This window comes from Anopheles coluzzii, chromosome X (assembly GCF_943734685.1).
Source record: "Anopheles coluzzii chromosome X, AcolN3, whole genome shotgun sequence".
In the NCBI taxonomy this organism is placed as follows: domain Eukaryota; kingdom Metazoa; phylum Arthropoda; class Insecta; order Diptera; family Culicidae; genus Anopheles; species Anopheles coluzzii.
The window spans coordinates 8,040,676-8,055,236 of record NC_064669.1 but is presented as its reverse complement, the minus strand read 5'-3'; the positions used below and the strand labels follow the sequence as shown (position 1 = coordinate 8,055,236).

Genomic DNA, 14,561 nt, shown 5'->3' with positions numbered 1-14,561 from the left:
GGGAGCTCGGAATAGAGCTGGCTAGCGAACTTGCTCGCTCGGTTAGCGCGACTACACATCTACGTAAAAGCGTTCACGTTCAACATTGACTGACCCCCTCCCCTCCCCCCCCCCCCTCCCCCGCCGCACTAGTGGGAGATGGTGCACTACTACTTCTCTACTACTCTTCTCTGCACGCGTTACGAATTACAATAACGGTTAAAGCACCTGATATGTTTTTTTGGTTTTCAGTGTGTGTGTGTGTGTGTTACTTTTGTTTGTTTTGTGTTTCACTTTCTCTCCGTTCTAGAAGCAACTAGAGGTATGTACACTATGTGCACTACTCAATTTTACGCTCCTCTGTACGTCTTTTCCTTTTTGTTAAAACATTTTTTAGTGTCAATTTGCTACACTTTCTTCTTTTACCGTTTCTTGTCCTAGTGTTTGAGTGCTTGTTTGTTGCTGTGTGTTTTAAATGTGTTAATCCTGTTTAACGCATATATTCTACACTTTACTGCATGCGCAGGTGTGGCCATGTGTAAGATTGAGTTTTGTGTTAGTTTTTTCGTTTTTTTTTCGCTAAACACCGCTAAACATCGTATTGAATCACATGCATGTGTATGAATGTTGTTTGTTTTGTTGATCATAAGACCGCATCGCGTATGTTTTGACCGTTACTAATAAAACAAACCAAACACGCTTTCCTCTCTACTAACAGTATTTACCAATTACTAACAATATCGCCACCGTTGACAGTTCGTGTTTACATTCCTCTTTCTTCTTCTTTTTTTTTGTTTGCTAGTTTGCTGTTGTTGTTATACTTAATTTTGCCGATCGGTATTGTTTTCAAAAGTGGGTTTACAATTCTCATAAAAAGCTTTCTTATAAAGGTAGATTTGCTTATTCGCTATTTGTCTTTTCCATTCCTGTTTTTCTAACCACTTGTTTTTTTTTTCCTCCGCTACCGTTTCTTCTCATCCTTTCTGCCCGTTGCTCGCTTGTTTTGTTGTGGTTTCGTTTCGTGTTTTTCTTCTACAATATTGTATATTAATATCTAAGTTTATCCAGTTTGAATGATATGTTTTGGGGTTTACATACTGCTTTACGTTAAATATATATATATAGTCGGTTGAACATCTAAAAAAGATGGATCCATTACTTCATAAAGAGTTGTTGTTTTGTTTTGTTTTTTTTTTTGGTAATGCAAGTGCGTGTTGTTTTTCCTTGTTTTGGGTTGCTTTGATTTTTTTATAAACGAGCCTTTTTTGTTTTTCAAATCGTTAAATAAACTTATTTGCTTCATATATAATTATGTTTTGTATGTATATGTATATATATATAATATATATAGGTATATTAAATGTAACATCTAAATGGCGCCATGCTTTGGTTTCCTTTTAAAAGTTCATTGTTCAGATTACGACGAGTTTACAGAGAAAAACAAATGAAGAAAAACCGAAGTACAGTAGAGCGTACGGTGGAAAATCAAATCACGTGTGTGTCAGAAAGGAGCAACTTTCTTCAAACGGAGGTTTCTTTACGCTACAATTTTAGTCGGTAGTGGAGATGTGCAGCCAAAGAACGGGCCTTTTATCCCTTGCCCTACGCGGCTGTGCCCGACGCGTACGGTCGCTAAGCTTCTGCTAGTCTGCTCCCTTGCTTTTTCGGTTTTTCTTTTTCTTTTTTTGTTGTTGTTGCATCACCTTTCTTCTACCGCTTGCAATATTATGCTTAAATATTGTTATTTTTTTGGTTTTATCATATTCTCTAGGTATAGCTACACAGCAATATTTCATAAGTCTTCAAGCACGTGATATGTATTTGTGACAGAGGTTGTTTCTTTTTTTGTTGTTGTCTGCTTCTTCTTTCTCTTTTTCTTTTTTTGGTTGGTTGTTGTTCAGGGCACCAGTAGCCCAAAGAAAAAGATCACAGGATCCAGTCCTTTGGTAACGTGTTGTGGCGATATGTATTAGTTTCTTGCTCCCCCACTGATGCTTCCTTTCGTTTTTTTTTGGTTGTTCCTGCTCGCTGTTCGCTGTTTCTTTTTTCCAGCTCTCTCTCTCTCTCTCTCTCTCTCTCTCTCTCTCTTTTTATCGTTTTTACTCACTGCTTCCCACTGCACTGAGCTTGGTTTGATTTTTGTTGTTAGATGTTAGAGCATATTCGTTTTACGTTTGTGTATGTGTGTTTCCCCTTTATTGTTTGCTGCTTGTCTTCCTTTAAGAGGGATGTATGTATCCGTCAATTGATGAAAAGCGCCTGCGCTTCACCAAGAAAAAGCTCCTTGAAATTCGATAATACGCCATCACAAAACCAATGAATACTTTCCGCTGTCTTGCGGATGATGCCGATCGGCCTATCGCGGGGTCAAGCATGGATAAATAGGCTGTTTCCATCCGGGGTGCAACGAACTAGAGAGTTTGGGAATGGATGGGGAAGATGTGTACGGGTATTGGGCGGGGGGTTGAACGGGATAATGGGTGGATGCTGTGCTGGGCGCGCCAGCTTAAGCTGCTACCAATCTCGCCACCGCCAGACTGAGCGCGATCAGCAGCGCAACGGTGGGCGCTGCCCGGGCGGTGCTGGCTATCGAGGTGTGGTCGTCGAGCTTGCACGGATCCTTCAAGGGCACTGCAAGGAAAGGGTAAGGTCGGATAAGGCATAAAAAGGAGCAGTGAGAGAGAAGAACTAATAGAAAGAACCATACAGGGTTTTCCAGGGGTTCTCATAATAGTCGGACAATTCCGTGACTCTTTCTTATTGGAAGTGAACTTCATACTGCGGGAATTGATTTCTATGGCACCCTGTTTGGTCAGGCTTCTTGGAAATTCCGATTTGTCCAACAATCGTGCCATAGAGTTCAATTCCCATTACATTAAGTTCATTTCACTTAAGAAAAAGTCAATAAAGTGGCCCACAGCTATGAGAACTCCTGGAAAACCCTGTAAGGCACTAGCGTAACCTACCCGACCAGGCCCGCAGTCTTGGTAGGAAGTCGTTCCAGAAGGCGCACGAGGTCGCCATCGGTCCGCGGCCATACTTTTCGCCCCGCAGATCGTCCTCGCCCTCCGCGTTGAAGATAAAGTAGATCGGGTTCTCCCTCGTGTACAGTGGCCAGTGTTCGCCCTCGAGGGCCGGATTGCTGTGAATGGAGGGGGAAGGGAAGAAAGGGAATAGTGCTTTTATGTTGCCTGCCATTTCCCGCCGATGGGCCTCGTAGGGTGTACGTACCCGGTGCGTGCAAACTCGCTCACCGACAGTACCATGCGGCGGCTCAGGTCCCGCTCCCGCTGCCGGTACTGCAGCGACGCGTTCATCGGCTGGCCGAAGATGTACTCGACCTCGTCACCGTGCAGCACGCCCATCCATTCGCCCCACAGAGAGGTGCTGGTACGCTGGAAACGGTCCAATTAAGCAGGTTAGCAATACTCAAAGCGGGCTGAGGCTGAACCACACCAACAAAGCATAAACTTACGTGAGTGAAGTAGTAATAGTGCACGGAGGCGCCACGCTCCGTCAGCCCGAGCGCGAACTCGTTCGTCGGACAGATGAAGAAGTGGTCCCCGACAGCCCGCCCGACCTGGTGCTGGTTCTGGTACCCATCGTTGCCACTCTCCCATCCCGTGTACTGGGGTGGTGTGAGGTGAAAAACACGTTAGAACAGGACTGCGCTTTGAAAATGAGGTACAATATCGCACAAACACACACCTGAAAGATGATTGCCTCGCGTTCCGGCTCGGACGCTTTGTTGAAGATGGTGTTCATGATTTCCAAAAACTTGTCCCTCGGCAGCGAGGTGGCCGCATCCTTCTCAAAGTAGTCGATAAAGTCGTACAGCAGAAAGTAGGTGCCTGCAAGTAGGAGAGCATACATACGTTCCAGTTGAGCAAGAGCTGAGGTACGGCAAAAATCCGGAGTCAACTCCGATCCGAATCCAATAATTTCGGAACCGACTAGGTAGGTCCGCCCAGCATTACTCTGGAGCCGTCCGGAATCGTCCAAAGTCATTCGGAGCCATCTGGAGTCAGTCGGAGTCGTTTGAAATCGTCTGGAACCGTTCGGAATAGTCTGGAGCCGTCCAGAGTCGCCTGGAGTTGGAGTCATCCGAAGTCGTCCTGAGTCATCCGAAGTCGTCCGGAGTCATCCGAAGTCATCCGGAGTCATCCGGAGTCATCTGCAGTCGTCCGAAGTCATCTGAAGTCGTTCGGAGTCGTCCGTCTAGACTCCGTACAACTCCGAACAACTCTGGATAACTCCAGACGACTGTGGATGATTCCAGACGACTCTGCATGATTCCAGACGACTCTGGAAAACTCCGGACAACTGCAACTCGACTTCAACTCCAGAAGTCTTTGGACAACTCCAGACCAATATGAACGACTTCAGGCGACTCCGGACGACTTTGGACGACTCCAGACTACTCCAGATAACTCCAGACGACTCTGAACAACGCGAGAAGATTCTGCAAGACTCTGGACGACTCGAAATCCAGGCGATTTTGGACAACTCCGGACCATTCCGAACAACTACGGGCGACTCCGGTCAACTTTGGACGACTCCAGTCGACTCCGGATGACTCTAGACGACTTCAAACGACACCGACCCAGACGACTCAATCCCGGACAACTCCGACTCTGGACGGAACTAGTGGTTCTGATTTTGCCCTAAGTCGGAATCGGACTAACAATAGTCGGAGTCGTTTCGAAGTCGTGGGTGTAGTCCAGTGAGCAAATCATTAGTCTATAGCCGCCCACTACCATCGTACCTTCGTCCCGGTTGCTGCCGACCAGTATGTCAATTCCTTCGAGGTTTGCCTCACGCAGCATGGTCATCGGATCGGCTGTCATGAACACTCCGTCGATGGTCGGCGCCGACGGAAACCCTAGTATGCCGGAGTACGAGTTCCACTGCTGGACCGAGATCGTCTTCGCGTCCACGTTTCTCATGCACTGCATGACCGTGCTCGGTGACTCCTGGACAGCGAGCAGAGAACGGGCCGGTTAGCTAAGCAACGGAGTGCCAAAAACGATATTACCATTACCTTCAACATTGTCAGATTGCAGTTGCAGTCGTCGATGAGCCCTTCCGCGATCTGCAGCGCCTTCTCGGCCGTCATGTGGCTCCACGGTGCGTTGAGCGTGCCCGATTGCAGGATGCCCCGCTTGGACAGGCCGCGCGTCACCGGCGACAGCAGGTGCAGGCTGACCGAGCTGCCGCCCGCCGACTCGCCGAACAGCGTGATCAGGTCCGGGTCGCCGCCGAACGCTTTCGCGTTTTCCTTCAGCCACCGGATCGCCAGCGCCTGGTCCCACATGCCCATGTTGCCGGGCGCATCCTCCTCGTACCCGTTGATGTACGGTGCCAGGTAGAGGAAGCCGAACGCACCGACCCGGTACTGCATCGACGCCACGATCACATTGCCAACCGCGGCCAGTATTTCCGCGTTGTAGATGTCCAGGGTGGAGGTGCCGCTCATGAACCCGCCGCCATAGATCCAAACCAGCATTGCCAGCCCGCCCTTCGACTGATGCTGGCGCTGGAAATCGTCATCGTCCTGGAAATACTGCAAACAAACGAGCGGGAGAGAATTAAGTGGGAGGATGTATAGAAATAGCCACCATACGGTAAAGGGCATCGCAGCTTCCGCAACGCTACGCAACACTTACGTCATTGCTTCCAAAGTTCAGGCCGCGTCCATGCCGTAGGCGTGTTTTCGTCGGCACCCAGATGTTCAGATACAGACAGTCTTCGGAAACGTTCGTGTTGGGATTCCACATCTCTTCGCCTGCGAAGCCGGGGAAATATTCGTACCTGTAACCGGAAGGCATCCAATAGGCAAGCGAGTGGAAGGTCAGCGTCAGTAACTCTGTTCTTAACATTTCCAATTGCACAACTCCGAATGTTTGAGGAGTTCCTTCGATGTACGTAGGTTTGTAGGAAATGGAAAGGGTGTTTTTTGTATTGACAGAGGAGAATAATACAACGATATACAAATGCAATTGTTGGTAAAAGATAGACATCCGAAGAAATGTCACCAAAACGCTTTCTGAGACGTACAGATTTGCAGGATACAGAGGGATATCGGAAGGAAATAATTGCTAAAAAATTATATTCCTTGACATTTACTTTTAAGTTATTACACCCGGTTTAGGTTCCCAAGATACTTAGATATCAAAACGAGTGCATCGTCATTGTATACTGGAACACGTAGTTATGAAAACACAAGACAGTGTTTTCCAGGGGCTCTCATAGTTGTGAGACACTTCCTTGACTCTTTCCTATGGGAAGTGAACTTCAAAAGATGGAAATTGGACTCTATGGCACCCTTTTTGGACAGGTTTCTCCAAAATTCCTATTGAATTTGCCCAACAAGGGTGCTATAGCGTCCAATTCCCATTACTTTAAGTTCATTTCTCGTAAGAAAGAGTCAATAAAGTGTCCCACAGCTATGAGAACTTCTGGCAAACCATGTAAAAGCTGTAATTCCACCAAAGATTCAGACGTCGTAGTTCGCATGGATACTGAGAAATTGGGAATCATTAGCGGATTCATTGGGCATTTGTAGTTGTCACGGCTTGACAGAGAAGTAAGAGGCTTTAGGCCGTGCTCTGGCAGCAATCAAACAAGATATCAGACTAGAAAAAACGTATATATAGAGTAGTATATAGAGGTACAATGTAAGGCACTCTCCAACAAGCTAGAGTCTAATGTCTTGGTCGATTGGTTGATAGAACGCGCTATATAGTGCTCGAAAAAAAAGTACTACCCAAGTTCCATAGAACCTGAAGTATTGGAACCTGAAGGTCAGGAATTGTGTGTTAGGAATAATGTAATGATTTTGAGCATTTATCAGAGATAGAAAAATGATGAATTATTTAATGTAGATTAGAATTGAGAGTTTTCTAAGAGTTGCAGAGATGTTTCATTCCCCTTTAAAATTCCCCTAGTTGAGGCATACCAAAAGTTAAAATTACTAAATGTCAAAATCCTCAGCATTTCTGGTAAAAAGGGCGTTCATTGGGACGAAAATTCCTAGATTTAAGTTCCGAAGGCAGCATTTGCTGCTGGTTCCCAGGTTTCCCTGGGAGTACAAGCATTTAAAAGGAGGTTCTGAGCGTATAACCCGAATGTCCAGGTTCCCAGGATGTGGGGTGACATTCAAAAAAGGCAGTACATTGAATTCACTCACACAAACAAACAGCACACGTACACCTACATGACAAACTCACCGTTCCTGTATGCACGACGGAGGTAGTCTGGTTGCATCGAGCACCCCGTGCCACGGTTCGGCCGGGACGGGCTTCTTGAACCGCAGGCTGTCGACCGGCGGCTTCGCAAACGGTACGCCATTGAACACGTGCACCTCGCGCCCCTGCACCATGGTCGAGCGGCCGCGGATCGGACCGCTGCTTGTTTGCACCACCAGCCGATCGATGATGGCGTAGGCGGGACATATCACAGTCGCACCGAGCAGCAGCACCAGCACGTTGCCGACGCCAACTGCCGACTGGTGGTAGTACGCGGACGCCATGCCGGCGCTCTCGGGGCCTCTGGTGCGCACGGACGCCTGGTGGAGGGCTGGCGAAGGCTGGGTTGATCGTAGTTCCCGGTGCGTTCCGCTCGCCGCTAGCGCAAAAACGCGTTTCCTGAGACGGCGGTTTTTGCGGGCGGTTTGGGGCTTTTGGTTGTTTGCTGGTTCGTCGGCTGGTTGTTGTACAGCGTAGAGTCGTATTTGGCGTTCGCTGACACACTCACATTTCACATCACTATTGTTACTGTCACTGGAGGGGGTTGGAAGGAGATGGTTCTGATAATATTTTTGTATTGTTATTTCTTGCGCCCGTCCGTTTGCGCCTTGCGATTCGAGAGTGATGCGCTGCGGAAATCGTACGAACAAACGATCAGCAACAACCGCGGAGGGGGGAGAAAACACACACACACACACACACAAACACACATACGTGTGAAAAAGTCTGCAGCTGGTTACAGAATGTGTTCAATTCTATAGCCGCAACGTTTGCCTTCTCCAACGGCTCAGTGCCAGTGCAGGGGTACTGGTGGTAGATTTGTTCGTACGATACAGCAGAACGCTCGCCACTGCTAATGACCCCATTTTTCGCTTCCCCGTCCCCCCTCTCCTCTATCCATGGATGTAAATCAACACAAACACACACACACACACACCCACGCATGTGCGCGCGCGCTCGTGTTATCAGCTGCCCCAACACAATCACACCGCTCTGGCGCGTGCTTGAGTGAGGAAGAGATAGAGTGAGACAGAGCGCGCGCGTCCGAGTAGTAGTATCGTAAATTGGAATCACATGCTCACATGGAGCACGGAGTGTGCAACACGAATGGTTCCCGTCGTTGTGCGCAAGCCTCAGGGAAAAAAAACGGCCACGCTCCTTGCAGGTCGGGAGCACCAAAATGGGCACGTTGACATCAGGACATTTATATTACATAAAAACAAAACACACAGCGCACAGCACAGCAAATGCTTGAGCATGATGTGTTTTTACTTATATTTGTTTTTGTTTGTTTTTTTTTTTTTGCTTCTCTGCAATGCGTTTGATACGCGCCCGCAAAGCTCTCTGTTTATTATTATTTTTTTGTTAATGTTTAGTTGACATTTTTTCCCAACCATGAGGCCATTGGTAAGGCACTTTGTTGTTATTCTCCTTAATTTTCCGATTGTATATAGATATACGTGTGGAACATCCTGCTAGGACAAACCGGGGCTAGCATCACCTAGCTGTACGGCTCGGTTTTGGTTCCGGCGATCTCTCAATGTCCTTCATTTCATGGTCATCCAGCAACACACACACACACTCGCAGAAAATCCCCTAACCACTACTATAGCCCTGCCATGATTTTTTCTCCCCCCTTTGCCGTGAAATCGTTACAGAAAATTGAAAACACACAGAAGAGGGACCATGCAGCAACCCGCCTGCAACCCCAAAGCGGGGCGCCCAAACCACTGGGAATGATTTTCAATTATGGTACTACACCTTTGACCTTCGCGGTAATCCTGCACTGCACTGGCGAGCAGGACAACAACAGAAATTCTCCCCTCCAAAAAAAAGCAAAACAGCTCCACTATCGATTTCATTGCTAGTCTTACCGCGTGCCCTGTGAGCTCAACTGTGTCAGCTCAACTTGTAGACGCAACGCACAGAGCGCTAAGAAGATAGAAGACGGGACAAAATAGCAACAGCACAAGCAATCCACACGTGTGCAGGTGAACCGGATGCGAATTGCATACAATTGTGCCCCCCCCCCCCTCCCCCCATTGTCTGCTCCCACCAAGCCTATCCCCTTGGAGCATCCATTAGATCCAGCAAATGGGGCTAATCCAGCACTCCCCCCCCCTCCCCCTCGATACGTCCCAGCCAGTCCACACATTATGTAATTTATTGATTTTGCCGTCCAACAAACAACAACTAAAAAAAAACTGCCACAAGGTACCGATGGCCATGTTTTATTTAGCAGCTGAAGATTAACAGTGTAACCTCACGTCATGGGGTCCCTTCCTCTGTTTGTGTGTGTGTGTGTGTGACCACCCCTCCTTCACCCCTTGAGGATGCTCTTCGGCAAGAATCCGATTGGGGGTAGGATGACCCACCACACCGCTATCCCCTCTAAACAAAAAAAAAAGCTGAATTTTACACCACACCATGCCGCCGTCTGCGTAGTAGAATACTACGGTAAGGCGGCGTGCGTACACCGCGTTCTCCACATCACATCACACTCCACCTGTAGGGTCTCCCTCCTCCCTCCCCCCCCCCCCCCACTCTTTCGCACAGGCAAAGCCAGCCAAGAAGACACCAAATAGAACCCACACCCCCCCCCACACACGCACGCCCAGCAGAATGTTTTACTACGTGCGGTTCTAGGAAGAGGTGTGTAGTAGGACGAGCAGGTAGGAGCAAAACAACTAAAAAAAAAAAAGGCAAAGAAAACGAAAAGGAAGCAAAGCAGGCTCTACGCAACGTACACAAACGCCCACGCGCGGCGCACAGCAACCCTGCCATCGGTTCTGCCTTTGACCTTGAGCGTACTGCACACACACACGCACACGACAGAGACACGAGTGCAGGAGCGCTTAGAGGTTTGCGCGGCGGCTGCACACACGACGAGAGCAAACTAATTCGATAAATACTGTGACAATTCAATTGATTTCGTCTTGCTGCTCTCCCTCACCCGCTTGCCGCCGTTCTGAACCCGCTTCATACTCCCTTGCCAGCACCACCACCATAGAATTTAGTTTAGTAACAAGCGGCCTCGGCAAGCACTCCCAGGAAGCCCAGCAAACTCCAGGATGCGAAACCTCTCCCCCCCCCTCCCTCCCCTTCCTCCCGTGCCGCAATGTTGAATGTTGAATCCCGTCTTCTATCATCAGCCTCTCTCTCTCTCTCTCTCTCTCTATCTCTCTCTATCTCTCAGTTGAAGGGCAGACGCAAGGTGAGAGAGAGAGAGAGATAGTGATATTGATTTTTCTCCGCCCGCGCCTACACATTCCAGCACCACAGCGACCACCCATCAGGTCTGGGCCTGGGCCTGGAGGAACACCCTGCCCCAATCCCTCCCCCCCCCCCCCCCTTCCCCGACCGGGATCGGTCAACAATAGATGCACACACATAGACGAGTGGAGAGTGAAGAGAAAGAAAGAGAGATAGAGAGAGAGAGAGAGAAGGTAGTAGAAAGGAAGCCCCTCTGCTTCCTCTCACCCACTCGCACGACTACATTATCCTCAACAAACAACTGGACAGCTTCGACGACAAATGTTGCAAACGAGTTGTGGCAAACTATTTTGTGCAATGGCTGCCCGCCCACTGTTCCACAATTCTACAAGCAGCGGCGTTACGTTACTTTGCGTTACGCGTTACGTTGCTGCTACTACTCTACTACTACGGCAGGGTTTACTACGGACGCGCGCGCGTGTCTCTACTACCAAATCTCCTCCTGCTGCCTGCAGGCATTACTCAGAAGGACTGCAGTGTGTGTGTGTGTGTGTGTGTGACGGAGCGGCCAAGAAGTCCTTCCAAATTCTTGGAGGATCCATCCAGAGAGTGGGTGGGAGACTCGTCTACGGCTTGTGCAGCACACGCACAGCAGGCACAACCTGTGCACTGCGCGCAAGGACGAGCCTCCAACCAGACGTCGCGGTGACCCAGAACAGTTCTACCTCTATCTCTCTCTCTCTCTCTCTTTCTCTCCTCTCTCTATCTCGCTGTGTGCCGCTGATTTTACGGGGTCGATGAACAGAAGCATTGGGAAATTTGGGGGTATCGGAAGGAGTGACCCTTTCTGCTCCTCAGCCGTTCAGGTTGATTGTAATTGGTTGGTCCTGCTGTTGCGAGGGGCTCTTCCAACAGGCTCTTACGTTCCTGCCCCCTACCCTTTACCAGTTTAAAGGCTCGCAAGTTATGCACAGAGATCCTGTGTAAGATACTCTGGACCGATCCAGGGCACACCTGCTAAAAACACACCAGGCGCCGCGCGCTAGGGATCCCAAGGGGGTACAGTCCGGAAAAACGGGAGCCAACAGTAGAAGGGACCTCTTCCACTCAACCCTTGGAATGTAAAGGAATGTCCCAACTACAACAAGTCCCCCCCCCCCGATTCGGCCAGTCAGTGTGCAATTGGTGGAATAGTATCGCTAAACCCTCAACCATCCCCAGGAAATTGTAAGTACCAGTGCCAGCTGTGGAGCCCTCCAAAAAGGAGTCGCGAAATACGAAACACACACACACACACGCGCGCTCGCACGGTTCAAACACACACACACACACTGGTGTTGGAGTAAGTGTCCCAACTTCTGGAACACCTCGCGTAGCAACACACACACACACACCTTTTTTTGCTTTTCCTGTTTTTTTTTCGGGGGAGCTCCTGTTTTGCTCTGCACTGTGGTTTCAAAACTTGCTTGCTGGTCGGCGAAAGTTTGCGCGTGAGAGTGTGGCGGTATGTGTGAAGGTATGTGTGGCTGTGTGAATTATGCAAAGCGCCACACACAGTAACAGCCGGGGAACACAAAACACACTGGTTTAAAACGGAAAAGTCGGTAGTATCAAAATGTTAATCTCTCGCCAACTGCTCAACTGAAACTGAACACGCAGCACACGGCACCGTGAGACACACACCACACGCCACCGGAGGGGTTCGTCGTCCAGGTCGTCCTGAGCCGAGCCGAGCGCAGCCGCTTCGGCCCAACAGTTGTTGCTGCTGTTGGGCTGGGGGAGGGTGGTGGGAGGAGTTTTTTTTACGTTGCCCTTTTTCCGTGCCTTTTTTTGTTTGCTTTCTTTTTGACTTCTTCAAATGTGTGTGTGTGTGTGTGTGTGTGTCAGTAGCAATGGGTAGAGAAGCGCGAGTAGTCGGCCGCCACCGTTTCACACACATCAATAGATAGATATAGGGGAGAACGGGGCAACGTGAGCTTCCCTTTATTTAAACTTTTTTTTAACATTAGCAGTTTTATGAACATCATGCAATGTTTTACAGCTCGCTCGAGATTGATAACGACACGAATAAAGAGGTTTAAATATTGTATGACCTAATAATACTATACCAAACCTCGCTTAAGACTGAAAATACCGTTCAAACCATTTCAAGGCCTTATCGATGTGAAGCGTAAAGAAATTTACAACGTTAAACTGTATTGCTATGCATCTATACTTGAGCAGAAACGGAAACGGTCATAGTAATGTTTGAAATTGATGTTGTCTTCAAAATATTGTCTTCATATTCGTCTGGAGAAATTGCATCGCGTATGAGCAGAAAACTTTGCCAAGAATGTTTCACTGTTGAATGATTAACATGGCGGACACACATTAGAAGCATCAGACATCAGTCATGTAAATAAAATGATCTTAAGAGCTTAAGATCATAGGGAATCCTTCCTCTATCACACGTTTAGACCATTTGTAATGCAATCAGTGTGGGTAAAATAGTTCTAAACAGCACACAATAAGCACTAATGCAGACTTATAACTTGAAAGACTCTTCACGTACCGGTAGTCCTCGAAGTCCGCAGTTCCTGATATACGCAGATTTGGAAATTGTTTAGTTATAAGCAAACATAGTCCTCTTAAACCCATTCTGTTAGATTTTAAAAATCATTTAAATATGAAAAGATGTACTATTCATTCGGAATCATGTGTAATAATTATAGACTATAAAATCACCTACACCTAAAGTAGAACGACTTGAAGTTCTAATTAAGTATGGATGAGAACCGTGAAATTCGAATTACGTGGAAGATAAGCATACTCGGTTCCTCCTCAGTTAGCATCAAAAGCGTGTCTCGAGGACAACCTGTACCTGTAATGCCGTATGCCTCACATAACAAGTCTTATTAATCGTTTGAACGGTTTTACCTTTGTCAAGATTGTTTAGTATCTCCAAAGATCCGATATTACGTCGATTGAAACGTGTCAAAAATGTGTTTAGAACGGCTTAACGTTGCCATTTTGTCCCGCTTTCCCCCAGCGAATGCATTCGTGGCGCGCGGGTTCGGTGTGTCCACCATCAGCAGCGCTCTCTCTCTCTCTCGCTCACACAGAGCACGAACACAACACAAGTAGTCGACTGTGACCAACCCGCCCCGCCCGGTCATTGTCGTTCACCCCACTCTCCCCCCACCCCTGAGCATCTATTACGATCTGCTGTGGTGGTTCCGGTTTGTACCGAAAAATCGATCCTCGCGCGCTCCGAATCTCTCTCTCTCTCTCTTGCTCGAGCGTGAGCGCGCGCGCGCGCCCGGTTTTTGCTCTTCTCCCACCAAACCACTCGGGGCGGAGGAGAGGAGGAGTGTGAGGAGAGCCGCGGAGGAGTTAATCAACCCGACGACGACCCGCGGCCCGAACGCGGTTCCGCCAGCAGCTTCGGCTGCCCAACCAGTAGTACACTGAAAGGGGGGGAGGGGGCGGTGTTGTCAGAGCGAAAGGGGGGAAAAATCACATGCCACAGCACAGCATCGGTATGCTGGGGTGGACAGCACATCCGACCCACCGGCCGAACGAAAGGGAGAGGAAGGTTTGAACAGCCCGGAAAGCGATGCAGTTCCAATTTCGGGTACCCGTATAGTCCTGGCCCGTACACTGTGTGTTGTGTGCATGTATATGGTGCTCACTCGACACATACACACGCACACAGAGATAAAATTCCACCCGTTGGCAATCGTTTGATGATGATGATGCGTGGACCAAAATGCGCCCCCAGGCCAGTCCAGGCCCGCGAGCAGCATATGCGTGTACGCGGACTTTTTTTTTTAAATTGGCTACTGCTGCTGCTGCTGCTGTACACCCCTGCCCTTACCCACAGGCCAACGAGCGAACGAAACGAACCAATTGTGCTGGTTTACGGTACTACACCCGGTGCCGCCAGTGCTGGCGTTCTTCTGGGGACCTGTGGACACATTAGCAGCCACTCACACAGCGTGAATAATTATGATGATTAGCAGAGCAAGGAGCAGGAGCAGGAGCAGGAGGAGGAGGAGAGGCAGAGCAGTGTAAACAACCCCCGGGGACAGGAAGAGGAGGCAGGCGGCTGCTGTTTCGGTGGGAAACGCTGTGTCGAATATT

General features: G+C 48.7%; 1 protein-coding gene across 5 annotated transcripts; it reads right to left on the bottom strand.

Annotated features, from left to right (window-relative positions):
- Window positions 1-230: 230 nt before the first annotated feature.
- Window positions 231-12,273, bottom strand: LOC120950831 (acetylcholinesterase). Of its 5 annotated transcripts, none has more exons than XM_040369192.2 (10): window positions 11,675-12,273; window positions 7,209-7,760; window positions 5,646-5,790; window positions 5,021-5,542; window positions 4,745-4,952; window positions 3,688-3,830; window positions 3,455-3,607; window positions 3,211-3,374; window positions 2,946-3,121; window positions 231-2,610 (listed from the first exon to the last, which is right to left on the bottom strand). In XM_040369192.2, exons 2-10 carry the CDS (start codon window positions 7,508-7,510, stop codon window positions 2,486-2,488), a joined length of 1,938 nt encoding a protein of 645 aa, XP_040225126.1. In that variant the 5' UTR covers window positions 7,511-7,760; window positions 11,675-12,273; the 3' UTR covers window positions 231-2,485. The 5 variants fall into 5 exon arrangements, with proteins under 5 accessions (XP_040225126.1, XP_040225132.1, XP_040225141.1 ...); XM_040369198.2 differs by having other exon boundaries at window positions 7,209-7,855; window positions 11,834-12,273; XM_040369207.2 differs by having other exon boundaries at window positions 11,834-12,273.
- Window positions 12,274-14,561: the final 2,288 nt, after the last annotated feature.